The sequence below is a fragment of the Corvus cornix genome, chromosome 8, assembly GCF_000738735.6.
Source record: "Corvus cornix cornix isolate S_Up_H32 chromosome 8, ASM73873v5, whole genome shotgun sequence".
Taxonomy (NCBI): domain Eukaryota; kingdom Metazoa; phylum Chordata; class Aves; order Passeriformes; family Corvidae; genus Corvus; species Corvus cornix.
This window is the reverse complement of record NC_046338.1, coordinates 31,747,564-31,775,369: the sequence shown is the minus strand read 5'-3', so window position 1 is coordinate 31,775,369 and position 27,806 is coordinate 31,747,564. Positions and strand designations below refer to the sequence as shown.

At 51.0% G+C, this 27,806-nt stretch overlaps 1 protein-coding gene, 2 long non-coding RNA genes and 1 other non-coding gene across 5 annotated transcripts; all 4 read right to left on the bottom strand.

The window, feature by feature from the left end:
* Positions 1-1,403: 1,403 nt before the first annotated feature.
* LOC109951024 lies at positions 1,404-3,179 on the bottom strand. Its single transcript, XR_002273552.2, has 2 exons — positions 3,141-3,179; positions 1,404-2,898 (listed from the first exon to the last, which is right to left on the bottom strand). It is a non-coding gene; the product is annotated as an uncharacterized LOC109951024 (long non-coding RNA).
* Positions 3,180-3,285: 106 nt separating this feature from the next.
* Positions 3,286-4,728, bottom strand: LOC120410379. The gene is made up of 3 exons (XR_005602494.1): positions 4,577-4,728; positions 4,027-4,104; positions 3,286-3,658 (listed from the first exon to the last, which is right to left on the bottom strand). It is a non-coding gene; the product is annotated as an uncharacterized LOC120410379 (long non-coding RNA).
* An 18,653-nt stretch (positions 4,729-23,381) lies between these two features.
* On the bottom strand, positions 23,382-25,249 carry LOC109143179 (zinc finger protein 226-like). The gene is made up of 2 exons (XM_019290001.3): positions 23,915-25,249; positions 23,382-23,698 (listed from the first exon to the last, which is right to left on the bottom strand). Exon 1 carries the CDS (start codon positions 25,148-25,150, stop codon positions 23,984-23,986), a length of 1,167 nt encoding a protein of 388 aa, XP_019145546.1. The 5' UTR covers positions 25,151-25,249; the 3' UTR covers positions 23,382-23,698; positions 23,915-23,983.
* Positions 25,250-25,936: 687 nt separating this feature from the next.
* LOC104693571 lies at positions 25,937-27,481 on the bottom strand. Of its 2 annotated transcripts, none has more exons than XR_002047024.3 (3): positions 27,149-27,481; positions 26,191-26,298; positions 25,937-26,060 (listed from the first exon to the last, which is right to left on the bottom strand). It is a non-coding gene; the product is annotated as an uncharacterized LOC104693571 (transcript). The 2 variants fall into 2 exon arrangements; XR_005602547.1 differs by lacking the exon at positions 27,149-27,481 and adding an exon at positions 26,472-26,529.
* Positions 27,482-27,806: the final 325 nt, after the last annotated feature.

The window sequence follows — 27,806 nt, the reverse complement described above, 5'->3', positions numbered from 1 at the left end:
TTTGAACCTCTGAACCATCTACCAGTTACAAGTGATTACCAGGAGACGCAGGCATGCTGATACAGATCCTGATATTTCAAGACTTAGCCACTGCTTTTCCAGCCCCCCTGTCCTAAACTGTACAAAGCGACACCCTTGCCTCTGGGCGAGCTCAGCTTTGCACTGAAACAAAGCAAATTTCTCACTGAAGCCTCACAAAGCGCTCCTCCACTGCCCCCGCCTGACAGCAGCGAGCGCAGCGCTGAGTCTGCAGCCAGAGGGCAGAGATGGAACCGCTGCCGCAGCTCTCTGGGGGAAACGCGCCCGCTGTTGCTCAAGTTCCACAGCTGTGATTTCTCCAGTCACCTTGAATGCCCAAGCACACCCTCACCGGACAAAAGCCAGGCACCGGGCCGAGGGGGACCCGGCGGCGCCCGAGCCCCGCGCACGGAGCGCACGCAGCGGGCGGCACGGCCGGGGCCGGCTCGGCTCCGCACGGCTCGGACCGGCGCGGCTCCGTCGGGCCCTGTCGGCAGCCCAGCCCCCAAACTGCCGTTCCTCCTCAGAAATTCCCCGGGGGCCGGGAGTGCTCCCGCGCAAGACATTCGGTGCCGGGGCACGGCCAGAAGCGCCCTCAAATGCAGCGGCACGGCCCCACCTAAACCCTTCAAATGCTGGAAAAGCTGGAGTTTCCTTCAATTTAACCCCTGCAACTGAGGCAACGGGGGCCGTTTACCTCCATTTAAGCCAATACAATGGCAAATAAAGGGGTTCTCCCCTTCAATTTAATCCTCTGACATATCAGAAGGACAGGGGCTTTCCTCAAATCTCTCAAATGATGGGAAAAGGGCGATTTTTACCTCAAAGAAAACCCTTAAAAAACAGGGACAACGGAGCTTCCCCCTCAACGTAAACCTCAGGACGATGAAAACGGAGGGGGAGGGGGTTGGAGGGGGGGTGTTACCCTCAATTCAAACCCATAAAATGGAAACACCCGTGCCCTCCCCTTCCATTTCAAATGGAACACGGGGATTCCCGGTCAATTGATACCCCTAGCACCGCAGAAAAGGCAGGTTTTCCTTCAATCAATACCCTTAAAATCATAAGTGAAGGGGGATCTCAACCAGTTCAAACACAGACAATAAGGGAAGAGGAGCTTCTGCCCTCAATTTAAACTCCTTCTGTCCTCGTAACTTGGATTTTCCAAGTCCCCTCCCCTCATCCAAACAGCCTCTGCAAGCTTGGGGGGGGGTCACAGCATGCACTCCAGGGGACCTGGAGGAACAAGAAAATAGAAGCAGAAGCTCCTTATTTTACAGGTGGGCATTCCACCCCCAGGAAGGCCCAAGTTATCCAGGGACCTTCCCAGACCACTTCCCGGATCCCATCAGGGTGGACTGCAGTGAAAGACGGCACGAACCCTGTTTGCAAACACGTGCACCCCTACGTGCGTACGCAGGGTTTATTTCAGAACCGTGGGGCTGCGACGGAAGGCAGCCATGCAGCCCTTTGGTCCCTATCGCAATACAGCAACAACAAAGTATGAAATGATCACTTAAAGAAACATAGAAGGGAAGAGAAAGTTTTACAACTTGTGCAAGTTGTGTCAGGGAGGGCCATTAGCAGGAGAAGAGGCACCATCTCTCCTTGCAGCATTTGCCTCTTACCCCCTTCAAAGCCCCATTTGCAGCCTCCAGGCAGCGAGAGTTCCCCCCCCCACCCCGTCTCATGCGCACGGGCCATTCCACACCCAAAACCTTCCCTGGACCCAGCCCAGCACCCTGGCCCTCCACAAGTGGGCAACTCTCAGAGCCATCACTCAGCAATAGTCCAGCGTCTCTCAGGGGCTTGAGCCAAACAGTTGCAGCAGCCTGGAACTCCCTGGGAAGAGGAACACACGAGTTTTGCACCCATGCAACGGAGCAGCTGCCCTGGCCCAGCTCTGCCTCCTCTGCCAGCAGCAGGGTAGGTGCAGCTCTCACCCACCTGGTTTTGTTCCAAACCTAATAACAAAGGAATGATTTCCTTTGACCTTCATTATTAGGATTCCACCAAGAGCCAGTGTTTGGAAAATGATCCTCTCCCAGCCCCTGCTGGATCCCTGGAGCAGGGATTCTTTCCCTCTTTCCCCATGGTGTCCCCCCTGCCCTGCCCCCTTTTCAGGCTTTGTTCCACAGCTTTTGCTTCCAATCCTCGGATCCTTTCCCTCACTCCAGGAGTTCCCAGCAGTTCCACACCCTCTTTTCTCCCATCCTCACCATTTCTCCAAGAATGGAGCTGTGCATTTCAATTCCCTTCTCTTTTCTCCAACAATTCCCACCAATCCAGACCTAAAGCTGACACAAGGAACACTCGGTGCCCACAAATGCAAATCCAGACCTGGCCATCCCTAAACCAGCAACCCCGAACACACAATCCTGGACCATCTGCATTAATTCAAAGCTAACATTTAGGACACAGTTCAGGCTGCAGCACAAAGTCAGTGCAGACAAATGCTCCACAGGAAATGTGGGATTTCCTGTTCTTCCTGCAGTGGCATTTATGGCTGAGCAGTTCAGAACAAGGCCTGAGCACACAGGACTGGAGAATAAACACCCAGCAACAACCCCTGTGCTCGGCAGGGGCCTGGGGCATCCCAGTCCAGGCTATTGGCTTCTTTTCCTTTTCTTCACTGCAATTAACCTGTAACAGGGACTTCTGAATCCATCCAGATAAGGAGACATTTCCTGAAACAGATCCTCCATAGAAACAGGAACAGAGAAGCTCACTGCCACATTCAGAAACCCTTCAGCAAAGCATTTGCAAAAGCAAAGGTAGTGTGGGATTACCTGGAGTGCCAGGGTGTGGGGTATGCCCAGCCACTCCCCTGGAGCGATCTCTGCTGAAATAATAGATTTCGCAATCGCCCAGCAGAACTCCCTGGAAAGGCAACCACTTCTTTGGTCACGGCGAGAAAAGACAGACCCACAGTCCTTTAGGAGACACTATGCAGATCCTTCGTAACCCACTGGCCTGTGCCCATCCCAAATCCTCTGTAACCCATTGGTCCTTTACCCATCCCCTGTACCCCTATAAAAGCAAGCCCTCTGGCCCCTGTGGCTCAGAGAGGGTTCCCGTCCCTGGCTTTCCCCTTTGCCGGAGGGGACCCACAATAAAGCTACCTCTGTGCGGAACCAGCCATCGTCTCTCTCTCTGGTCTGGCTTGGCCTGGAGGCTGCCCTGCAGAGCTGAGCTGGAATCACGAGCTGATCATCACTAAAGAGCTGACAGTCTCTGCAAGGGCCCTCCTGCCACCGGCTGAGGGAAGACACCGGGCCTCGGGAAGGCGATTCCTTTCGGGACCATCTCCCCGGACCGGTCACCTCTTCCTGGGTCAGAGCCGCTGACCCCATCCCCAGCTGTTATACCAGGGAACCCAAGTGAAGGGGGGAAACCGGCCCACGGCAAACAGCTGCCACTGCTTCGCACTCCAGTCGCTCTGCAAGCGCAGCTTCCCTGGAATTTCACCCTCAGCATCTCTTCCAAGCTCCACAGGGGAACAAACAGGTACTCCAACATCTCCTTCCTTTGTACTTTGAGCAGCACAGACCCCCCAGGAGGAACTGGAATCCAAAGGCAGATCTAAACATGGGACTCCCGCTTGCCACTCTCTCCACCTTTTCTCCAGCTTTTCCCTGGGCTGGGAAACAAAAGAAAACCAACATTTAAAAACCAGCCTTGAGGTGTCTTGAGGATGCCCAGGCCTGGGAGAAAACCCTTCCCACCACCCTCTTGGCCTCTTCCCACTCTGAGGATCTGCAGAAATGCACATCCAAATCCAAGTCAGGCAGCCTGGGATGTTTTCTGCACACCAAACGCCACAGCTCTGAGCACCAGGAGCCTGAAGATGCTCTGGATTGCAATTCACAGCCTCAGTGAGCCCTGTACGAGACAGCCAAGTCGTTTGTGTGCAGAGAAAACAAAAGTTGCAATTTTTAATAGTTAGACTATCTGTGGGAGTTACTGGCTGCTTACAGCAGCAAGCTTCAAATAGCCTCCCATACTTACGGATTTATCGGAAACAGCAGTTTCAGGTTCCTTTCTTCAGGAGCCCAATTCCAAATGGGAAACTTCTCACGAGTGCTCCTGAGAGAGTCAAGCGGAACTTCAGGAGCTCAGGAAAGCGACTCCCTCCCCTGAGTCCTATCTCACCTGCCCGAGCACCCACACTGCTCTTATACCACCTCTCTCCCTGCTTTCCACGTTCATTTAAATGTAAGAAACCTTCACGTTCTCGCTCCAGCACCAGCCGCGTCTTCCCTGCGCCCGCACACCGCCGCCCCTGCTCAGGCGCTGCTCCCCTCGGTTGCGCTGCCCCTTGCCACGGGGCCGAGGTGGGACAAACTCCAGGTTTTGTTTCCCAGGAAAGGCTCTGCAGGGAGGTCCGCCGTGCCGCCCGCAAGCCCCGGCCCCAGCCCCGCAGCTCCTCCCCGGCTCCGCGCCCGCACCGCCTTCAGCCCGCGCAGCCCCCGCCGCCCGCTCCCGCCCGGCTCTGCTCCGGGGCCGCCCCCGCTCGGGTCTTTTCCCGGCACACGCCGCGTCGCCGTTCTCCGCTCACCTTCAACCTCGCTGCAGCCACAGCAACAGCCGCCCTCCTCCATTGTCACCACAACCCTCGCCCGCCGCTGCCGCGGCCGGGGCCGGGACCCGCGCCTGGCGCTTCCAAGCCGCTCCCGGGCACCGCGGCGGCCCCGCACGGCCGGGCCGGCCCCGCGGAACGGAGCCCGCCGAGCACCGCACTGCGCGCGTAAAGCCAGTGCGCATGCGCAGCGCTGCCCGGCTCCGCCCCGCCCTTACACCCCCCCAGGACGCGTCAGCGCGTCACTGCGCATGCGCTGCCCTTTGCACAACACTGCGCATGCTCACCGGTGCCGCCGCCGCGTGACACAGCGCAGCGGCTGGGCCGGGGCTCCTCCCCTCCCCGGGACCCCGCGGCGGGGAGACGGGCCCGGGGGGCGGCGGGGAGACGGGCCCGGGGGCTGCGGGCACGGCTGCCACCGCGGTGAGACACACAGACCACCGCAGCAGCTGCCTGTACCCCCCAGCCCCAGTCCCCATTGCGCCCCTCCACTCCCGCAGCTGCTGCTCCCCTGGAGACACCTTGAAGCAGGAGGGTTCCTGCTGTGGCACATAACGCTATCCCCAGAGGATGTGTCCCTGTCCACTGACCCCCTCGGGCCTTGGACCCGTCCTGTAACCGCGGTACCTTCCTCCTGCCGTACCTGCCCACCTCGAACCGAATCCACAGCACCCGGGCCCCAGGACCACCCACGCACCTTCATCCTTTCCAACAACCATTGCAAAGTGGCCTCAGGAATGAGTACTGGACTGGTTCCAGAGTGATGAACATGGGGAAAACTTTAATGTTCTTGAAAACATCTGAATGCCACACAAGAAAACATGGATTTTCATTTTAAAAAGTGATTTTATTTTATATTTCTCCAGAGTTCCTAGCAGAATGTCCATATTACTGAAGGAAAACCATACAGATCAGACAAGCTTATCCATCAGTAGTGAAACATGCCTTTCACACTGTGGTTGCACCTGTCCTTTGGAGCTCCACCACAGTCCTGGTGCTTCGTCTTTGCACTGACAGAGAAAACTGCACGGTTTAAACAGTGCTGAGATAAAGAAAGATACATTAGGAGGGCCACAGATATAAAATAAGTTAGAATAATCTGTAAAAGTTTCTTTTCATATACAGAATAACTTCTCTGGGGGTGATTTTAATTTTTTTTTAATTGACAGTCTGTACACAGATAAATCTTTCACCAGAAATCATTTTAAAATGCTGGTTCTACAAGGAAAAAGAAGCCACTAAACAACCCATCAGTCTCCTGCAAACTCACAAGCCTGTCCTCCTCAGTCATGGGTGCCAATCTTTGGGACCAGCCCTGTCCCGGGAGTGACACTCTGCTGCTGATGAGTTCAGGGCCCCCAGAGTATGGAAGAACCAATCACCACCTTGCCAACTAAATCAGAGCACTGAGTGCCCTGTCCAGTCCTTTTCTGAACAGCTCCACCACCTCCCCGGTCCCTTCCACTGCCTGACCATCCTTTCCATGAAGAAATTCTTCCTAATGTCCAGCCTGAACCACCTCTGGTCCTCTCGCTTGTTACCTGGGAGAAGAGGCCACTCCACAACCTGGCTACGACATCCTTGCAGGCAGACAACCCACAGATCATTTGCAAGCGTGTTCTAGAATATGTTGTGAATAAGTCACTCAGACACTTCACTGAGTGTGGTATTTTCACACCCCTGGCCTGCTGATCTTCCATAACAGGAAAAGTTTTCCATGAAAGAAAAGACTGAGCCTTTAAGAAATCAGAGTTATGTACTCAGCAGTCCTGTTTTGAGCTCTTCTGCCCAGGGATGCCGAGCTCCAAAATCCTGACTTACAAAGAACATGTCGATGAAAAGGAACTCGCTCACAAGGTGGGTAACGTACCAAGGAGATGCATGTTCAGGTAGGGTTATCTACGCTTTTAGGATGTCAGATTTGTTTTGCCTCCTTGCTGTACTACTCTATAACCTAAGGCAAGAAACTTAGCTTTAAAATGAAGACTATTACATTTCTAACCTCTCCCCGCCATTAGTCACCATAAGAACAGAGATAAGAATTAACAAATTGTGCTGCTTCCAAAATCTTGTACAAAAATAGATCACTATGTCCTTCAGGCAGTCTCAAAAATCTGCAAATTCTTCTTTCACCTCTCGATTTCAACAGGTACGGTCAGGTCCCATTCCCACGGCTTGTGACACAGTCAAAATCACAGATGAATGAAGATCGTATTCACTTTCCTTGGAATTGCTATTTGGAGTCCATTCCATTTCATTCTCATTGTTTGGATTTCTTTACATTTTCTCTTTTTTGTCCAAAGGAAATGCATTGGCAGTGCAAACATCAAGTAGGTATGATTAGACCCCTGTCCACCCCCCTTCCCCAAACAGCAAGTGATCACCCTGGCATTGCCAAAAGGCCTCACAAGGTGTTATTTGCACACACAGGACTCCACTGTCATGTTGGGCTACACCTTCAGAACCACATTTTTGTTTTCATCAAAGAATAAGATACTAAGAGAAGATATTTTGTCAGGAACGCAGCAAGGCTCAGGAATGCCGGGGACGACTCCGACAGCTCTCACAATGCTCTGGATGGTGGCATGGTTGGATGGCTTCATGGCCTGCAAGATAAAGATATGGCAGACCACGTTACTGCACCCACATTGCAATGGACTCATGCACTCTACAATAAAATTGCTTTGTTGAAGGGCCCTGCAGAGACCCCTCAGCTGGAACATCTGTTTGCCCTCCACTCTTGCCATTAGCCATTGTAGCTGGCCCGAGCCAGCAGCAGGGAATATGAATCTGGGCTGGCTCGCTTGGCCCCCAGATGCCAGAGTCCATCCACTGCATTCAGCTCCCTGCTGGGGATAGAACCTCGGGCTCCCTGTGGGATTTGCCTGCCCAAGGGGTACCTATAGGTCAAGGTGGTCTCTCCTGATTGATTTAAGTTACACATGGGCTGCAATTCGGTCTTACAGCTCACCTGGCTGGGAGGGAGGCAGTTCACATGTTGACAGGCTGTGTTGGTAGGGGAGCCAAAGAAACAACTCGTGGGCTGGGAAGTTTGAGCAGCGGAACACAAGTGCATCAGGAAAAAACCAAAAGTGGATAAAATGCATGTGAAGGAGAGAACGGGAGCGCCTCAGGCCACGATGCCAATTGTTCCTCCTAGTGCTTGTGCAAGGCTCTGCTGTTTTGTTCCTCCTTCCATGCCGATCACTTCTCGTCCACGGTGTACATCTGTAGCCAGTGGCTGAGGAACTGAGCCTCCAAGACAGTTATACCTCATACTAAAGTGACACTTGCAGTGGCATATAGCAGATCACGCTTCACAGGCAAGAGGGAAGGTCAACAAATGCTTTCTCTCCTGGCACATCTCTCAGTCCGAACTGCAGGCGGAAATGCTTCTCTTTAGCTGTGGACTCCACCACTTTGAGAGAATGTGCAGATCACTATTTTGTTTCGTCTAGTTTAGAGACTGCAAAGGGAAGATGAAGGCCAGCTCTGTCTTTTTGTTCTAGGACTTTTTCTTTGGGAGCAGCTGCTGGATGTTTTGAAGGGGGTTTGGGATCTGTGTGAGTGAGAGGGTAGGATGGTACATAGAGCTTGAGAGAAAGTGCATATCTCCAGGGAGTTTGATGCAGTTCAGTGGGTGCGAGTTACATGTTGAGCAGCTGATTGCACTGAAAAGGTTCTAAAAGAAAGAGGCCGTGCTGGAATTGTCTTTTCTTTTGCAGCCTATAAACTGCACAGCCAACAATGAAAAGATGCCTTCTTCTTTCGCCGCTAGATGCAGGATCACATTCCGTCAGTCTCCAAGAGGCAGGATGCACAGCGGAGCTCTTCCACCAACTGCTCGCACACGACTGCGGCCGCGCCAGCGAAGCGCTTGGCTTTTTCCCCGGCACTGTCAGCGCTCATCGAAACAACCGCACGATGGCGCTGACGACTTGCAGAAGAAGGCCAAGCACCTGGCGCTGCTCGAAACCACCCCAAGGGCAGAGGCAAGTTGCAAACGTCCCCTGCACTCCAATCAACAGCACATCAGGACAAAAAGATTTCCCTCATCTTCCCCTTCCAAGAGCAGACTCTTCTTTGCACCACATTCAAAGAGCAACACGAACTCCTTTGCCCTAACAAATCTTTTCCCTCTCGTGGAGTCCGGCCACCAACTTGAAACCATCTGGCAAAAACAGAGCTCAAAACAGTGCCAGCTGAGGAAGCTCTTGCTGCCTACAGCTTCAGCTGCACCCCTCAAACCAGCAGCACACACGCAGCTCTCAGCACTTTCCTTCTCAGCTCTAGGTACCATCCTAAGCCTTCCCTCTCCCAGAGTCAGGATCCAAAGACAATGGCACCAGGGACTGCTCACACACTAAAGGTACTGGGATAACAAGCTTGGCATTTGCATTCCCACTGGTGGTTCAACAGCTCTAACCCAGAGAAGTGCCTGTTGGCAAAAGCTTTAAAATTCACTAAGAGCACTCAATGTGCAGATCCAAACTTGCTTTCTTTGCCAAAGAGAGGATCTATAAGCACATCTCAAAAGAAATGGCATCCTCTCCTCCAAAACACAAAACATCCAGGGACTGATCCCATACAAAGGTGCCAGAACACTGTTACTGGGCATTACCTGCCTGGAACACTAGATCAGCTGCACACCAAGACTCAGCATAGCTGAGTGTCCTGCCAAAATTTCAGAAAGTCACCTCTGAGAAGTGGAAACCACATGCCAAATCGAATCCTTCCAGAGACCACCTTCCAAAAATGGATACCGACTCCAAATTGTATGAATTGAGGCAGTGCTTGCACATCAAATATGACAGGACAGAAAGTTGCTGCTGCCCCACACCTCCACGAGGCAGCTTCTTACCTGCACCTCCAACACTGGGGCTATGTGATTTCCTTCCCATGAAAAAGCATTGCCATTCTCGTTCAGGAACTTACCAGGTGAAAGTTTCATACCACCTCCAGTATTGCATACATCCAACAATTACTTCTACACAGAAGGGGCCAGGAGAGAAATTTCTTGCTAGACTACACCTCCCCATGGTACCTTAACATCTGCTCCAGCAACACTGGCACTATGTCCTTGCCTTCCCAAGGAAAGGCACTCCAAGTCACTTGGCCTTGCCTTGCCTTCAGTACCTTGCCTAGTTTCTCCTAGCCTACCCTTGCTTTGCTTCCTTTGCCTACGTCTGGTTTCCTTGCCCTACCTACAACTTGCTGGCTTTGCTTTGCCCTGCCCACCACTCTTTAGCTTGCCTTCCATGCAGGCAAGGCACTGCAAACCAAGTGTAGGCATTTCTAGGCAAGTCAAGAGAGAGGTAGACAAGGCCAGAGCAGTGAGGGGAAAGCAAATGGAGGGGAGGGAGCCACCTGCTCAGCCCCCTTGTCAATGGCCCCTCCCATGGCCGGGCGAAGCCCCGCCCCACGCCTGAAGGGCTGAGCAGGAGATGGAGATGGAGCATGATGCTCAGGCGGGAGGGGCAGGCAGGCAGGGCACGTTCAGGCTGTCCCCTGCATGGAAATGCTGGGCATCTTGTCCTTCTATCCCCCTCCCCCCCCAGAATCACACCTTAGATCTTCTCCTCTGCACTGGAATTTTTCCAGTTATGACAGCATCTCACGCTTGGCCAGAGTGTGAGATGGGGCCACAACAGCTCATGATACCCCCTCCATGCCGACAACAGCTCCAGTGTGTGTTGTTCCTCTTTCACAGGTTAAGTTCCCATCGATTGACCTCTCAAGGTCAACATCATTGTTCCTCTCAAGGGTCAAATTCCCACCAGTTAGACAAGAAGATTTTCTTCATTGAGTTTTCTTCATTATCTGGTCGCATGCACAACAGGGGACCAAAGATGGCATGGCCTTAGGCACGACTTCAGGCCCTGACACAATTACAAAATGAACCTTTTTCTCTTTTTTAACACCTTCATTTCAGGAGCATAGAATTGGATAATGTGGAGCTTTGGAATCATCTATCTTTGTGTTCTGAAGTATCTCAAATGAGGACATTGGCCCCTAATAGAAAGTTTTCTAGGACTTCCTTGCTGGTAGCAGTGGCTTTGCATGTCAGAGATTAAATTTCATGACAGTCCTTTCACTGGGCCAAAAGGGATGAACAACTTGAATTTTGGATCACCTAAGAGATTCCAGAGGCTCTGAGACTCTTCTGTTTTTGTAAAACCCAGGTATTTTCCCTAAAAAAACCCCTTGTTCTTTGAGGGAATCTACATTAAACTTCCCAAGAAATGGAAGGCAGCCCAAGCCACTAAACAAGTGAAAATATTTCTATACTCTATTTTAAAGTCACAGTCCTTTAAGAACATCTGAGTAGAGCAGCCACTTTATTAGTGCAGGCAAAAATCCATCCACTTCTTGAGCTTTCGGCAACTCCCTATCTTGATTTTCAAGGACTGGGCACAGCCAACTAGACCTGGAAAATACAGGGCAGATTTGCGTTTGTACCTGTGCTCCCTGATTGATATTCTCATGTTTGGTGGCATTACTGGTGGATCCAGGAAACAGTTTCATCTCAAGCAGGGTCACAAAGCCTCAGCTTTTAAAAACATGCATGAAGTCCTGTGCTTGGGGATATCTCCCCCATGTGCAGGGAGCAGTGAGCTTATCCAAGGGAGGTAAACATGTAGCCCTTATGTCCTATTTCTCTCCACCCTTTATTCTGACTTTAAGTATGAGGAATTGAAGGGAAACATTCCCTCAGGAAGGGGACACGAGCTACCCCCATGCTATGGATGCTGTCAGCACCAGCCTGGGCTGAGGGAAGGTGGATGATGCTTTTGCCATTCATCTCCTCCTGCAGGAATCTTAACTTTTCACAATCACACACCTTTATGAGGTTTCTCACCAGTTGTATAGATTTGAGAAATCACTATGTTCAAAGAGTGGATAGTGGCTGTTTGGGAGGGAGACGGGGGCTGCCCACAGGATCCAGAACTGCCCGGAGGATCCAAGGACTGCCCGGGAGATGCACAAGGCGCCGGGACGATCCAGGTGCTGCCCGGAGGATCCAGGAGCTGCTCGGAGGGTCCAAGACCTGCCCGGAGGATCGAGGAGCTGCCCGGAGGATACAGGAGCTGCTCGGAGGGTCCAAGACCTGCCCGGAGGATCCAGCCGCTGCCCACGGGACGATCCAGGCGCTGCCCGGATGATCCAGGCACTGCCCACGGGACGATCCAGGCGCTGCCCACGGGACGATCCAGGCGCTGCCCGGAGGATCCAGGTGCTGCCCACAAGACGATCCAGGCGCTGCCCACAGGACGCTGTCCCGCCCCCGCGGCCCTCAGGGCAGGAGGCGGGAACGGAGGAGCCTGAGGAGAGTGCGGGCGGCGGAGGGGTTGGTTTCATTTGTCTTTGTTTCTTCACATTCAGGGGCTGTGAATCTCCTCATTTTTCCTTATACTCTAAGGCCAGGGAGTCCAGGGCGTGAAAACCACTTTGTGACAGAAACAACCACGTTCTACCAGTGTCCTGCGGGAAGGTGGGAATGGCAACAGGAATTTGCCCAGCGTGCTTTGCCTCAAGCACCTGTAACTACACCTGTGCCCATAAAAGCAGCAGGCAGTCAGGTGAAATATTCCTAAGCATGTAAAGACTGACTCCCTTAGCCAGTGCCACTGTTAAGTCAAGCTTCCAGTACCAGTTCCTATAACTTCAGAGCTGGCCCTAAGGGCATCCTGACCACAGTCACATCTAAACCCAGCTTCAGCCCAGACTTCACAGCAATTCACAGCATTTCAGCAGTTCGTACCTTTTATAAGATGAATCAGTTCTGGTATTCTTAGACAAAAGATCCCACAAGGAGAAGGCACACTTTCAAGGGTTTTCAGTCTTTTACTTCTAATCACCTCAGAAAGGAAACCTTTTGAATTCAACTAAAGCCAAAGAGACACTGAAATACTCCAGCCCTTCATGGGTATTTGGTCTCCAAGATGGGAGGAAGTTTGGTCCAAGATAAAATGGCCTGAAATGCATCTGTTACGGACCTTGAGTGGACCTCATCACCAGCTGGTGGTTTCCATATAGGCTAACTCAGGCACAGGCAGATGGGGGAAGGCAGTGGGACTAGAGAACTGTCCTTTCTTCACATGATCCCTTCCCTGGGGCTTGTGTTGGGAAGCCTGTGCTGAGGGATGCCTTGGAACAGGACTTTTCCTGTTTAGAACACCTGGAAATCACCAGCAATGCCATATGGGCATACACAGGAGGAGGATTTCTCCTAAAGTATGCCCTCAAAGTGTCTGCAGGAGGTGTCTGATGAAAAGCTGCTGAGCACACCTGGAGCTTTCTAAATATTTCCAAATAAAACTCACACTGGTATTATATTTCCAAATAAAACTCTCTGCTATCATTGACTGCAGCCAATGACTGCAGAGAGGTGGGCTTTGACTATTAAACCCCAGAGGGGAAAAAACCCCCATGTGTTAGTCTGTAACCTGTTTAACCTTCAGAGAAGCAAATACTGTTGTTCCCTCTTAAATGTGTTTCTTTATAAACTACAAAGTTGCTTTGGTCAGTTTGCTTTCAAGTACTTCTGTTAATCTGTCTATTAAGATAAAGTAGATGCACTAAGAGCCAAATATCAATTTACTTTATCATTTTTTCTCTCCTAGGAAATGCTCTCTGTCTTCTTGCTCTAGCTGCATGTTATAGGCCTCAAAGTTACCTGGAAAGAATAGATTGATGGCTCCAAAATGATTTTAGTGATCTTTTCTGTGCAAATTTAATTCTCTCAAGTATTACAGTCCTCACTCATTTCAAACATCAACATTTTCCCTCTCACACGCCTTTCTGTTTTCAATCCAGCCCTATAAGACCCCAGTATTTCATCTTGGAGGAATCGCCTTCTGTTCCATGGCTATGACAAAATTCTAACCTCCATAAATATATTAAATGTTATCCTTTGGATCGCTAAGGAGGATGGACTTGACTTCTCCACACTGAGGTTAAAGGTTTCACAGGAGTTTGTAGAAGCAGAGAATCAGGGAATCATGGAATGCTTTGGGTTGGGAGGGACCTTAAAGTCCATCCAGTGACACCCCCTACAATGGGTAGGGACACCTTCCTCTACCCCAGGTTGCTCCAAGCCCTGTCCAGCCTGGCTTTGGCTTTGGATACTTCCAGTAATCCGGGGGCAGCTGCAGCTTCTCTCACAGCAACCTATGCCAGGGCCTCACCACCCTCACAGGGAACAATTCCTTCTCAACAGGCCATCTAAGCCTACCCTCAACCACTGGAATGTTCACCGTTCTTTTCTCTTGTCATTTCCCAGTTTCGATTGGATCGATGTGAACATTTCAGCTGTTTTGGAAATTGTATTCCAACAGCTCATTTCCGGATGTTTTTCCTTTGCCTCCTGAACTGTGTTTTACTCTGTATTATAAAGGAGGAAATGATGGACACCTTAACTGTGCCCAGAGCCCTTTGGGACACTTGGGACCTCACCCCAACCGTTCCCCTTTGCGCTGTGGGGCTGCGTGTGCCCAGAGCTCTTTGTGATGCTTGGGGCCGTGCCCTGACCAGGAGGGTATAAAAGGGCGCAAAGAGCCCGGGGGTGCCCACTCCCAGGAGAGCAGCTCCGGCAGGAGACAGCATCTCCCCGGAGGACGGCAGCGTCGGAGCGACTCCAAGATGTCCACGGACGACGAGACGAGCACCGACGTGCAGCCCAAGAAGACGTGGCTGATGTTTCGGAGGAGGCAGAAGGTGAGGGATGGGGCGGCACGCAGCTGCCTCGGGGCCGAGGCCGGGGCCGGGCTTGCTGATGTGGAGGGAGCTGCTGTGCCAGGGGGGCCATTTCCAGTCCAGAGGGCCACCCCGTCCTCATCCTTCTCGTCCTCTGTAAAGATGTCCAACCGTGAGTCACGGGCAGCCCCGCAGGAAGCTGAGGAGCACCGTGACTCCTGTGCTGCCCCTGGCGCGCAGGCGGCAGCAGCAGAGAGCCGGGCAGCGGCCCCGCACAGCCCCAGGGGCCATGGCCGGGCTCTGCTGCGCTCGCTGCGGCGCGGCTCCCGGGCCATCCTGAGCTGGATTGCGGCTGTGATCCGGCTAGGCAGCCACCAGCCGGCGACACAGCAGGACCTGCGTCAGGGCACGGCTGCAGGCACGGCAGCGACGGCCCCCGCAGCAGAGGCACAGAGCCCGGCAGCTGCCCCGCACAGCCCCTGCTGCCCTCCCAGCCCCTCGCTCGGCCCGCTGGAAGTTCTCGGTGGGCAGGCCGCAGGGGCAGCCGTGGCAACACCAGAGGGTGAGGAGAAGGGGTGCTTCAGCCTGGAGCCAGATGGGGAATTGGACAGCCCCGAGGAGCTGTCCCAGGAGGAACATGACCTAGACCAGAGCCGGAGAAGTGGAGAAGAGGGGCCCCCTGTGAGGCCTCGCGAGGCCTGGGCAGAGCACGGCAACCTTCCCCCGTGCCCAGGCACAGGCCCAGCCCCAGCTCTGCCCAGCAGAGCCCCTCAGAGTGGGGCAGAGGCCTCAATTTCAGAAATGACTCTGGGTGACTTACCCCCCAGCCCCTCGCCAGGCCAGGTGGAAGCTCGCAGGCAGTGGGCAACGGCAGCAGCGAGGATACTCCTGGCAGAGCTGCAGAGGGAGGAGGGGGACTGGTCCACAGAGGCCCAAGGCAGCAGCAGTGGGGAAGAGAGGATCTGTATGTCCTCTATTTATGAACCAAAACCCCTGGAGCCTTGCAATGGCACAGGACTCTTAGGGCTTTGTCCCCAAAATGAAGATCAATCAGCTGACAAAGGGGAAGAGGGGAACATTGAAGAGTTATCAGAGAAGTGGGATGTCATCACGATCCACACCATCTGGGTCAACCCCCGCTATCCGCAGCTCCAGGTGGAGCCTGGCTCGCCGCTGGAGGAAGAGGGAGATGACAACCTGCCCAGCACATCTCGTGCCCTGGCAGCTCCCATAGACACCCAGCCAGCAGCTGCTGCCCTGGTTGGAGCTCCTGAAGACAAAGAGCAGCCTGCGTGTCCCACTGCTGAGGCCCGAGAAGTGGCAAAGACAGCAGCCTCTGCTGCCTCTGGTGCGCAGGTGGCAGCAGCAGAGAGCTGGGCAGTGGCCCCGCACAGCCCCAGGGGCCATGGCTGGGCTCTGCTGCACTCGCTGCGGCATGGTGCCCGTGCCACCCTGAGCAGAATCGCGGCTGTGATCCGGCGACGAGGCCACCGGCCGGCAACACAGCGGGACCTGCATCAGGACATGGAGGCAGGGACGGCAGTGATGGCCCCCGCAGCAGGGGTAGGGAGCTGGGCAGCTGCCCTGCACAGCCCCTGCTGCCCCCCCAGCCCCTGCTGCCCCCCCAGCCCCTCACCCAGCCCGCTGGAAGCTCTCGGTTGCCAGGGCGCAGGGGCAGCAATGGGGAAGTCCTGCCAATACCAGAGAGTGAGACGAAGGCCTGCTTCAGCCTGGAGCAAGACTGGGAAGTGGACAGCCCTGAGGAGCTGTCCCAAGGTGAACAAGACAGAGACCAGAGCTGGAGAAGTGGAGAAGAGAGGCCCCTTGTGAGGCCTCGCGAGGCCTGGGCAGAGCATGGCAACCTCCCACCGTGAACAGCCACAGGCCAAGCCCCAGCTCTGCCCAGCAGAGCCCCTTGGAGCAGGGCAAAGGCCTCGACTCCAGGCTTGATTCTGGACCACTGCCGCCCCAGCCCCTTGCCAAGCCAGCTGGAAGCTCTCAGTGGGCAGGGGCAGGGCCACGCCTGTCACTGCCACCAACTGAGGAGGGCTCCTGGCTCCAAGGAACCCAGGGCTGTCTGAAGCGTGCCAGGGCTGTCCACAGCATGGGCAGAAGACACCTGAGCTGGAGCACTGAGGAAGAAGAGAGCACCTCTGGGTCTCTCCCACATGTGTACTTGCCCATCCCATCGAGTTTAAAGGCCTATACAGCAGTCTGGCAAGGCCCCAGTCAAAGACCATCGTTCTCTTTTCCATCACATGGACCATACTGGGAAACCAGATGAGGAAAAGCAAGTCCCAAAGCAAGTCAGGGTTCTGGTCTGAGTAACCAAAACCCTGATTATGGCATTGATACCTTCGTGGATGTCAATGACCTGGACAAGGTGATCAAGGGCACCCTCAGTCATTTTGCAGACGACACCCAGTTGGGTGGCTGTGTCGATCTGCTGGAGAGCCAGAAGGCTCATGACTGAGGTGCCATTACAACTGCTGATGCTATTATAGAATGTGAGGAGTAAAAATAGGAGTATTAATAGAGTTAAATCCTGTAGATGAAAGTAGGGGTAGATAGCAGCAGTGCTCCCTACTAGAATTTAGGGAAACAGGATAGTGTGGTAGGAAGCTCTTTTTGTTTCTGATAGATAATATTATTCAACACTAGGTCTGGAATATGTTCCTCTGAAATATGTTCCTTAGTCAGTTGAGTTGTAGCTGTTGCTAAGTTAGAACAGGTTTGATATATGCTTTTGTTGAAATAAAAGGACTGAATTAATAAATCAGAAGTGCTTGTTCTTTTCAGTGCACTGTAGTCATTGCTGTGGGGGGGAAATCCTTAAGTCCGAAGCCTTTTGGTTCCTGGGGTGTTGCAGTGTGTGGGCAGAGAAGAAAGGCGCTGCCTGGAGGGGGGAAGGGATGCGGGGACACCAAGTCCTCGTGACTTGTGGCACAAGGTGGTTTGTTTGATGCAAGACCTCATTGTTTTGCGTCCAGTTCCCCTCCTAGAGAGCTGCCCTGGTGCAGACATCATTCTGTAGGATCTCTGGAGGAAGGAGTGCTTGCCTGCCATTGCAAATGGGAGCGCCTCAGCCATCAGCAGAAACAGCCACGAGATCTGAGAGCTGGCAGAGCCCCAGCACTTCTGTAATTCGTAACATCTGCACTGTGTTTCCTGATTGTTCTGTAAGATCAGGAGAAGAGTTAACAGAGTGCAGGAAAAAAAAATCCATGCTTTCAAATAAACATTGTAGCCATTAGAAGAAGGAGAAAGGAGATCAGATCTAAGCATGAATCAATGTGAGCAAAGACAAACCTAGCTCCATTAAGAAACAGCTACCCAGGTGCCCTGCTCCTCATGCCTGACATCCCCTCCTGCTCTAAAATCCAGGTCCCTGCAGCAATGGCCCTGGGAGTGGAGGTGCCTCAGAGGCCTCCTTGCCTTGTGCCTGAAGAGTCTCAAATGCACACAAATGAAAGCCCAGAGCCTCCTGTTCTGCCAGCCAGATGAGCACTGCAAAACACAAAATCCACACAAACACAGAGCACACGGGAGGAGGGAATTACAGAGTAATTTAAAAAAATATTTGCACTCCTCACTCCCCTCTCCAGAGAGCCCTTTTCCAAAGCAGAGGTGCACTGAGTGCTTCTCCAGCAATCAGCTGCTTTCTGAGCCCAGGAACTGTTGGCAAAAACGGCTTCTTTCAGGTACCTGAAAGCTGAGGCAATTAAAAGAGAATTAAACTGACATTTCTAAGTTGCAGTGCAAGAGGGATGTGCAGTGGTGAAATAATTAAGAGCTAGTGCTGGAAAAATACAGTTTTCACCTGTCTGCTGCAAAGAATAAAAGGGCAAGAAGCATTTTTAGCTTCCCCCCCCCCCCCCCTTCTTTCTTTCTTGGTAATTAGTTGCTAGTTATTGCTGCATCCCCAAATGCCAGAACCCAGGGGTTTTCCAAATGAGAAGAGAGAGATTTAGTGCTTGGTACCTGGTTTATCCAGCCTCACTTGCTGACAAACAACATTTTTCCAGCAAGATTTCCCTGCTCACGTGATTCTCATGAAGGGCCCAGATTTTTCTGGTTAATAGCACTTGCTTGAAAGGTCTTTCCAGGCACCTGCTTCCAGTTTGGGAAGGAGCAGAGGGAGGGCTTTGGTGGCTCAGACCTTTACAAGGACACTGCTGCCAGCACTACCCCCTGCACTTTGGGAGGATGTCCCACATTGCTTGGATGTTGCTTCTGCATTTCTTACTCTGCCCTTCACAGTGGTAAAAACCTGCTGAAGAGCTGAGCCCTGGTCTCAGACCACCTGGCCATGCAGTGCTATTGAAGGCATGTGAATATATCTACAGCTGATAATAGAGAAATGTGCTTCTAATAAATGTCCTTGTATTGTTATAGTACTGTAACTGCCAAGGATGGGGAAACCCAGCTGTACTTTTCACTCTTGCAGTGATTACTGTGTGATCATTACAAGCTGGATGCTGTGTCACAGTCTGCAAACAGAGAAGGAAATAACGTAGGTAAACTCAGGGATATTATTTGCGTTTACATGAACTCCTCGTCCTGGAGCTATTTTAAAGCTGCTGTTACATCTCAATTGAATAAATTGGAAATAAATACTCTCTCTAACTACCTATATATGCCATGAGCAGTGTAAAAGACTGAAAACCACCTCCAGTCCTCTGGATTTGGTGCCAGCCGAGGCAGTGTGGTGTCAGTGCTCTGATTTTCCCACAGTTCTCCAACACAGCTGTGCTTCCTGGCAAGGTCAGCTTCCATCCAGCAGATGTATGTCCATGCCAACAGAAATACTTCCACAGGCATGCACTGAACCATGTTGCAGAGCACAGACTCTCCTCAATTCTAAAGTCAAGGTCTGCTCTTCTCAGGCTCCTGGGGAAATAGTCAGCAGACAAACTTCTACAGGCATATTTGTCTTCTTTTTAAACAAGGAATAAGGATGATCAGAGGGATGGAGCAGCTCTTCTATGAGGAAAGGCTGAGAGCTGGGCTTGTTCAACCTGGAGAAGGCTCTGCGGAGACCTCATTGTGGCCTTTCTGTACCTGAGAATGATGGGGACAAACTTTTTACCAGGGCCTGTTGAAATAGCACAAGGGGTAATGGTTTTAAACTCAAGGAGGGTTGGTTTAGATTAGCTGTAAGGAAGAAGTTTTTTACAATGAGGGTGGTGAAACACTGGCACAGGTTGCCCAGAGAGGATGCTTCATTCCTGGAAACATCCAAGGCCAGAACACACAGAAGTCACTGAGCCATTCCCTAAGAAGCCCTTGCAGCCAATGGGACGTGTGCTGGAAGCTTGAAGAGAAACAGAACAAGTCACTACTCCTGCTTTCAGGTGTAAAGCACTCGAGCAACTATTCAGATGGATCCCTTAATGAGAAAAGGAATTGATGGCTCTGATGATTTCTTCAAGCAGTTAAACAAGAAAGCCATTACATGAAGTTTTTGAGCACATTACTTTGAGCACACCCTCCTCTGGAAAACAACATTCCCACAGAACAGGAGTGGTTCAGCAGCACATCCTACAAGGAATTTACAAGTGGGCTGCACTCTGGTGCAGAGACCTGTATTAGCTGGTTCACAGGCTTGCTCACATTCAGGGCCTGCTCTTTGAAGATGGCTTTAATCTTGCACAGGCCCCACAATTTTACTCCTCAAAGCATCAGACACAGCTGAAAACACCCAGATAAAGACATTGTTCTCCTATTTCTAGAAGGTTATCCTAGTAAAATGCTATTCACCTGCTGTTCTGTTGGTGAGGTATCTGTTGGTGAGAGCTCAGCCCCTGCTCAGTTTCAGCCTGGAAGCAGGAAAGTGCACTGGGAGCTCCTTGTGCCAACAGAAACTTTACAAGATCAGAGGCAGATGAAGCCTCACTTTAAATAAAATCTGCCTCCTCCAGAGATTTCAATGCCCTTAGCTGGGGTTAATTGGCAAATAATGGATTGCTTGGTGCTCCCTGTTTACATGGGCAATTCCTGCTTCAGACTTCTCCATGCTAGGAGAAGGCGAACAGTGTAAGAGGAGGAGGATGGCATGCAGGGGGACACAGATTGTACAGCAGCAGCTTTTCCTTTGTTCAAGGTGCTGTATCCACACTCCTCAAGCATGGACATATTTACCATCAACACCTTTGGTAGCAAAAGTTAGCAAATTTACCATCAATACCTTTGTTAACAAAGTAAGAGAACAGTACCGTAGCTGCCTGGGACTGGGTGGTGAGTCTGGTGAGGACAGCTCAGGGAGGGCCTGGAATCTGCAGAGCTGAAGCTATTCTACCTTCCTAGTCTTGAGACAACTTTCCTGTGACGGAAATGAGTTGGGCAGAAGCAATGTAGGGAGGCAACAGGACAATTAGCAAAAAGCAAAGGGTATTTCTGTGTTCCACTCTGGATGCTGAAAAGCCTGAAGCAGAGAAATTTTCCAGCTTTCTGCCAGCATCCTGTGAAAGTCTTGCTTTCCTCATGCAGGCTAGCTGAAAACAGTGAAGAGGTTTTTGTAAACCAATTCTTTCTCTCGCACCTGCAGTCTTGTTATGGTACTGACTGAAGGAAATATTTTGCAATGGGTGTTGCAGGGTTTAGCCAATCATTCTAGGAGGTGGATGGTCAGAGGACCAATAACCTTATGCCATTCTAGCAAACCAAGTTATACAAACAAGTCTGTAAATTAATAAATGATTCCATTTCTCCTGGACCCAAACTCTATGTCATTTTTTCTTGCCGTCCCTGGTACAACGGCAACATTCCACTGTTCACAAATACTATCCAGTGATCAAATCAGGATGCTCAGCCTAGCTCAGGGTTCCAGCCCTCTGCTCATGTCTAAGGGCTTCCTGTAATGAGGGCTCTGTGAACACAGTGCCAAAGGAATTGTTTCTTCCATGGTGTCCACAGATCCAAATGAGCTAACAGATACTCTGGCCACTTTGGACAAAGTAAAGTTACTTCTGCTGAAAGCAGACCCTTCAAACCCTCCATAATGCTGCAGAGCATGTCTTTTTGCCCCATGTCAGCTACGTGTCATGACTGACTATGTCTGCTTTAGGCTATCACCCACTCACATGGACACTGCGAGAGGGTCAGGATCTGAGAGAGACTTCCAAACCTTTATGTGAAAAATGTAAAGTGCACAAGATCCACTTTAACCCAGTGGATCTCTGGGTTAAATTATGCTCCACAAGGTTTCCTGTACCTTGCACAGGAGTTAGTGGAAGTTTCTTTGAGGAGAGTTCTACACCCTTTTCCCAGAAACCATCACACATTTTAATTACTCCTTTCACACATCCAAGCACTTTATATGCAAGTCAACCTTCCAGGCAAGTGTCTTTATTATAACCTTTTCTTTAAGCTGGTACTTTTCATTTCACCAACCATTTACTCTTCCCATGTAACAGACCTTTGTTCAAAATACTTCCACCATTATGCCAGCGGTACAAATTCCACTGACTGCTAGCACCAAAAAGCAGAATAACTGGATGTTCCCAATTACCTTAACTACCTAAGCAGAACTGTCACACCACATAAAGGTGGGCATAGTGGTGGTTTAATTGGATATTAAACCTCCCTACAGCAGGAGCATCCCATACCCAAAGGAAAAGCAGGATGATGAACAGGGGAGACTGCAACTGATAACTTCAAAATGGGATTAGGAAATGAGTGTGGAAACTTAATGTGTGATAGCCTCTGGAACAGCTTTGTCACCTCACTGTCTGCCCTCTCTCCAGGTCACCTCAGATGGTGCTGAACACCACGGTCCCCACAGAACATCACTGGCGACCTCCCTCTGCAGATCACTCACCCACAGGCAGCCAGGATTCTTTTCATGTAAAGATCTTTCCTCTCTGAGAGTCTGCGCAGCCTTCAGATAAGACTGAGCTGTTGCTAAAGGGCCCCATCAAAGGCCCTTTGCCAACCTAAAACCAAACTGGAGCTTCCTCCAGAGGGGAGTTTGGAGAAGTGTCACTCAGGGCCCAGCCATGCCAGCATTACAAACACACACAGACCACAGAACACCTCCCTCAGAAGCATGATGCAGATCAGTTCCCCCATCTAGAGATTTCCTTGAAGAATGAAATAGAAGTGATCCATTAGTGACACCAATTAGTCTCCCACTTATAATCAAGTTAAAGTTTTGCTGTGGACAGTGGCTCACCTTGTGGACAGTGGCTCACCTTGATCTGAGTTCAAGGACCTGACACCAAACATGACAGGACCCACTGTCTGACACCTGCTCAGCTGCTGCACAGGTGGAAGATGCTGAGCTGCCAACATTAGGTTTTACTCTATGAAATATGGAAACAAATGGCACAATCTGTACTTTATATTAAATAACCTGGTGATAAATGCAAAGGTACATTACCCTGGAGCTTTACCTTCGCTCTGTTGCACAACTTTCCACTGAAAAGGCAGAAAGACCTAGAAAGAAATTAATGAAATTATGGCAGCTGGTAGGGAAAAAGGAAGCAAAGCCTTCTGACACGGAAAAGAAATTCAGGCTGCAACTTCAGGACAAACTGGATGCTTCTACCACAGTGGTTAACAGCAGATTTAAAGCCATTATTAAGTTTCAAAGTTAAAGCCCCCCTGAGGCTTTACACACCTTTTGGAAGTTACAGCCTTGGAGGATTTGTCAGCACCTGCCCAAGTCTGCCAGGCTAATTTCTAAGGAAGTTTTTCTTCACTAACCATTTGAATCTAAATCAAAGTGAAGAGTCTAACAGACACTTCGGGCACACCACAGAACATGGTTTTGTTATGGGAAGCTTCCCTGTGTGTGAAAACATTTAAATCCATAAGATTCCTATGCAATGAGTAGCAAAGGTGGCTTAAATTTGGTCTTCTGCTCTTTGAATTTTGTGTCCTCAAGCATTTCCTTCCACAATACTCAGCTGGATAGATTTAGTGTGCATGGTTCCATCAGAGACACAAACATATTTGAACCCCATCACCCCAAGAGTTTGCACCACCATAGCCAAAATAAAGCTTTCCCCATTATTAACAGACATTCAACCCATCACACAAAGGTGCATAAAATATTGGTACTCCCTCAGATAGAAACATTCTGAAATACAGCTGGTAACTGTTGTGTTTATTAAGGAACTGGTTTGTAAGTGGGATTTGGTTTGGTTTTTTTAAAAAACCAACATGATACTCCCCCTTTCAAATAAAAAGAAATGTAACAGAAAGAAGAACTCAGCAAAATACAAGGAAAGAAGGGATAGAGGGACAACTCTGGACTGTTCTAACTTAGCAAATTAACAGATCTCCAAACTCAGTGTCAAAGAGCCATCACACGCAAGAGGGCAGGGCCAATTCATCCAGTGAATTCTCATGGCCTGTGATTGCACATCCCTGCACAAAGCTTGAGCTGATGCATCGCCAATCCTGCAAACAGAGACAGCGCAAGCACATGTGAGTGATTTCAGTCTCCTCAAGCCTCCCATTTCATTACTCAGGGGTAATTAGGTTATTTTTTCATACAAAGCAGTTTAAAGCCAGGCAGCGCAATCCCTCCCAGCACAAGTTCCAGAGCTCTCTGTGATGCAGCATTCCCTGTCAGCCACTGCTGGGCAGTGGGTCTGGACTGGGCAGAGCACATACCATGGGGTGCTTTTCCAGCTCAACTGAGCAGACCTTGTTCAGGTACAAAGCAACCACAGAGACCACAAATTAAGGTTTGTCCAACTTGTGTGTGCGCTCATGCCTCCGTAGGGTCCCTGACTCAGTGAAGGAATGCCCACAGAAATTACAGGAGTAGGGCTTCTCTCCGGTGTGGATGCGGTGATGGCGCTGGAGCGATGCCAGCCGGGTGAAGGTTCCCCCACACTCCTCACAATAGAAGGGCCGTGCCCCAGAGTGAGTCTGCTGGTGTCTCTTGAGCCTGAGCAGCTGCACAAATGCCATGCCACACTCCTGACACTTGTAGGGCTTGTCCTCCCGGTGGATCACCTTGTGCTTGGACAGCAGGTTGGGCTTATCAAAACCTTTGCCGCATGTCGGGCAGGTGTAAGGTTTGAAGTTGTCTTCCTGAGACTTTGGGTTTTCAGGACAAGGCTGATCTGGGTACTCAGCGTTGTGCTGGCTACGATGCACCACAGACCAGGGGTTCCTGGCCACGCCATTCCCCAGGATCACCATGGAGCGCTCGATCTTGTGCACATTGCGCAGGTGCCTCCAGACGTCAGCTGTGCGGATGAAGCCCTTGTCACACTCCGGGCACTTGTGCGGCCTCTCGCTGGAATGGATGAGCTTGTGCATGCGCAGGTTGGCTGCGCGGGAGAATGCTTTGGCACAAATGGGACAGTGGTAGGAGTTTTCCAGCAGGTGAGCTTGCCTGTGCTCCTGCAGCTCGCTCACACTGTGGAAAGAGGAGCCACACTTCTTGCATCGATAGGGCAGAGCTTCCTCGGGGACAGGCTCCAGGTCCTCACCAAACACATCCCCAAGAGCAGTGCTTTTGTTGTCCTCACAAAGTTTCGCTATCATCCATGGTTTCCTGGGGCGTTCAGAGGAACAGTGATCTAAATCCTTATCTTCACTCTGCAGGTGGAAGTTGGTGCTGGAGGGGGCAAACTCCCCAGCTGGACTCTCACCTTGTTTCTGGCTGTAAGTGTCACAGGTTTCTTTGTCTCCACACTGCAGCTCTGCAGTAAGCTCCTGCTTTCCTGCAGGTCCAGCAGAGCTTCCAGTAGGACTGCACAAGTAATTCATGTCCACCTCCTTCTGCAGGCTACAGGTGTGGCCCACCTGCTTCGTGGCCTTTCTGGGATAATTTGAATGCTTCCCACCTGTGTCGCAAATGTTATTCTCAGAGTTCCAGTCCACGCTCACGTCCATCCTCTGAGGCAAACACTGTGTTCATCTGCAGCTCATCATCACCCAGAGCTTTGTGTCCTTCACAGTAAGTCCATCTCATTCTCAGCTCTCCTGATAGTCCTCCCTGGGAAAATAAAACACCTGTTTCATCAGTGATTCTTCTGATATCATAAATTCAGAACAGTGAAGGTACTTTTCTGATTCAAAGAATGGAACATTAGTTAAGCAGTAGGAGAAACAGAATCATCTGCTATTAGATATGTAGAAAATATACATTCAGCACACAAAACCTAGACAGACTACATTTAATGAAGTTTAATCCTCTGTGATCAGCCAGCCTTCACTACCAAATATAAAGTGATAATTTCCGTTTTAAATTCACCCGAAGATGAGAATCCCGGAATGGTTTGGGGTGGAAGGGATCTTAAAGACCATCTTGTTCCAACCCCTTGCCATGGGCAGGACACCTTCCACTAGACCAAGTTGCTCCAAGCCGCATCCAACTTCTAGGGATGGAGCAGCGACAGCTTCTCTGGTCAATCTGTGCCAGGGCCTTCTCACCTTCACAGTAAAGAATTTCTTCCTAATAACTAATCTAAATCTCTCCTCTTTTAGTTTAAAAATATTCCCCCTTGTCCTATCACTATCTCTGTAAAATATTGCTCTCCTTTTCTGTAAAATCCCTTCAATTACCGGAAGGTGGGATAAGACATCTCTGAATATAAGCATACATACAAACGAACACATATATGTAAAAACAAACATTTCTGTATTTCCACATGTACATAAATGTAAAACTTGCCTATTTAGTTTCAGGAGGCTTACAAAGTGCAGTTATCAAGGCAGTACAGCGATGTGCATTAAGTGAAAGCTCTTATTCACATCCCAGAAAGGCCAGCTCCATCAGCCACACAAGCCACGCTTTCTTCTGCTGGAGACATGGAAAACAATTTGGATTAGTCCTCATTAGTCACTGCCTGGAACAGCGTGGCTCAACACACCCTCAACTCCAGCCATTCCCAACAATTTAGTAAGGAGCTGGTAACAGGCATATTCCTCACCTCCAGCCCTCTAACTGAGCTGCCGATGCCTTTGGGGCGGGAAAACTTTCCAAGGGATGCTGGCGCCGCTTGGCTTAAGAGAACTCCATGACCACGGCTGCCCATTTCCTGCAGCAGGGGGATGTTGAAATTACCGAGTGGGATGAAAAATAATAATAACAATAAATACATACATATACACGTATATATATTTTTAAAAGAGGAGATACTTATTTGTTCCAGGCAGCATGAGCCCCCAACTTTTCCCCGCTCCGGCGCCCGTTCCCCGTTCCCCGCCCTACCTGGGCGCTGCGGGTCCCGGCGCGGCCCCGCGCATCCCCCGCGCCGGCGCGGAGCCCGCGGCAGCGGCACCGGCGCAGTGGCGGCTCGGCCGAGCTGGGGCTGCCGGCAGCGGGGCGGGACCGGACACCGCGTCCCCTCCCCGGCCACCGCTCCCCGCCCGAGTCCGCGCCCCGTTCCGATCCCGCAGCCCGGCCCTTCCCACCGCCCCGGCTCGGCGAACCCCGGTGCTCCAGGAGCCTGTTCATGGAGTCACGGAATGGTGTGGGTCGAAAGGAACCTCGAAAGTCGTCTCGTTCCAGCCCCCTGCCGTGGGCAAGGACACCTTCCTCTAGACCAGGTTGCTCCGAGCCCCATCCAGCCTGGCCTTGGACACCTCCACGGATGGGGCAGCCACAGCTTCTCTGGACACCCTCTGCCAGGGCCTCACCACCCTCACAAGGAAAAAAATTCTCCCACTATCTAATCTAAACCTACTCTCCTTCAATTTGAACTCATTCTCCTTTGTCCTGCCACTTCACACCCTTGTAAATAGTCTTGTCCCATCTTTCTTGTAGGCTGCCTTCAGGTACTGGAAGGCCACAACTAGGTCACCCCAGAGCCTTGCCTTCTCCAAATTGAACAATCCCAGTTCTCTTGGCCTTGCCTTACAGCAGAGGTGGTCCATCCCTCTGATTACCTTGGTGCCCTCCTCTGGACTTGCCCCAACAGGTCAGTGCCCTTTCTGTCCCTCAGCTCCAGCTCACAGCAATTCATGGAGTATCCCTGTGCCCCCCACAACTGTGGGGGGCAATAACTGTGCATCCATCTTCCTGCAGGAGTGTGGCAGGGATTGATTCATTTTCAGGCTCTGTCTTGTTGGAAGAAACAAGCTCTGCCCCTGTAAGGAGGGATCAATCCACCTCCCAGAATTCTGTGTCCCACTTCCTACTTCAATGAGTCTTCACACCCAATAGGGCATTCAGCATCTTAAGTGATGCCTCACCAGGGCCTTTCACAGTGGCACCAGTTCCTAGAGAAGTCCTTTGCCCAACACATCCAAGGATCCCACCTGCCTTTGCCAAAGCCACAGTAGGATCATGGTCCACAGTTGAAACCACTCTCCATCATCTGTGTAATCTCACAGAGATTGCTCCTGCTTTAAACCCAGCACTGGGAAGCTTTGCACTGCCTTTTCCTAGCAAAACTCCTCCAGCTTTGGGAAATGGGCTCCACAATTAGCAGCAAATACAGAACTGAAATGACAAATGAACAAGAGTGTACATTGCCAGCATGCAAATATAGTATAGAAGAATGCTCCAAGCTCTGTATTATTTTTGTGATTTCACAGATCTTGC

Coding starts and splice junctions, on each gene's coding strand:
- LOC109143179 (XM_019290001.3), bottom strand. CDS start 25,150: ATGGACGTGAGCGTGGACTGGAACTCTGAGAATAACATTTGCGACACA.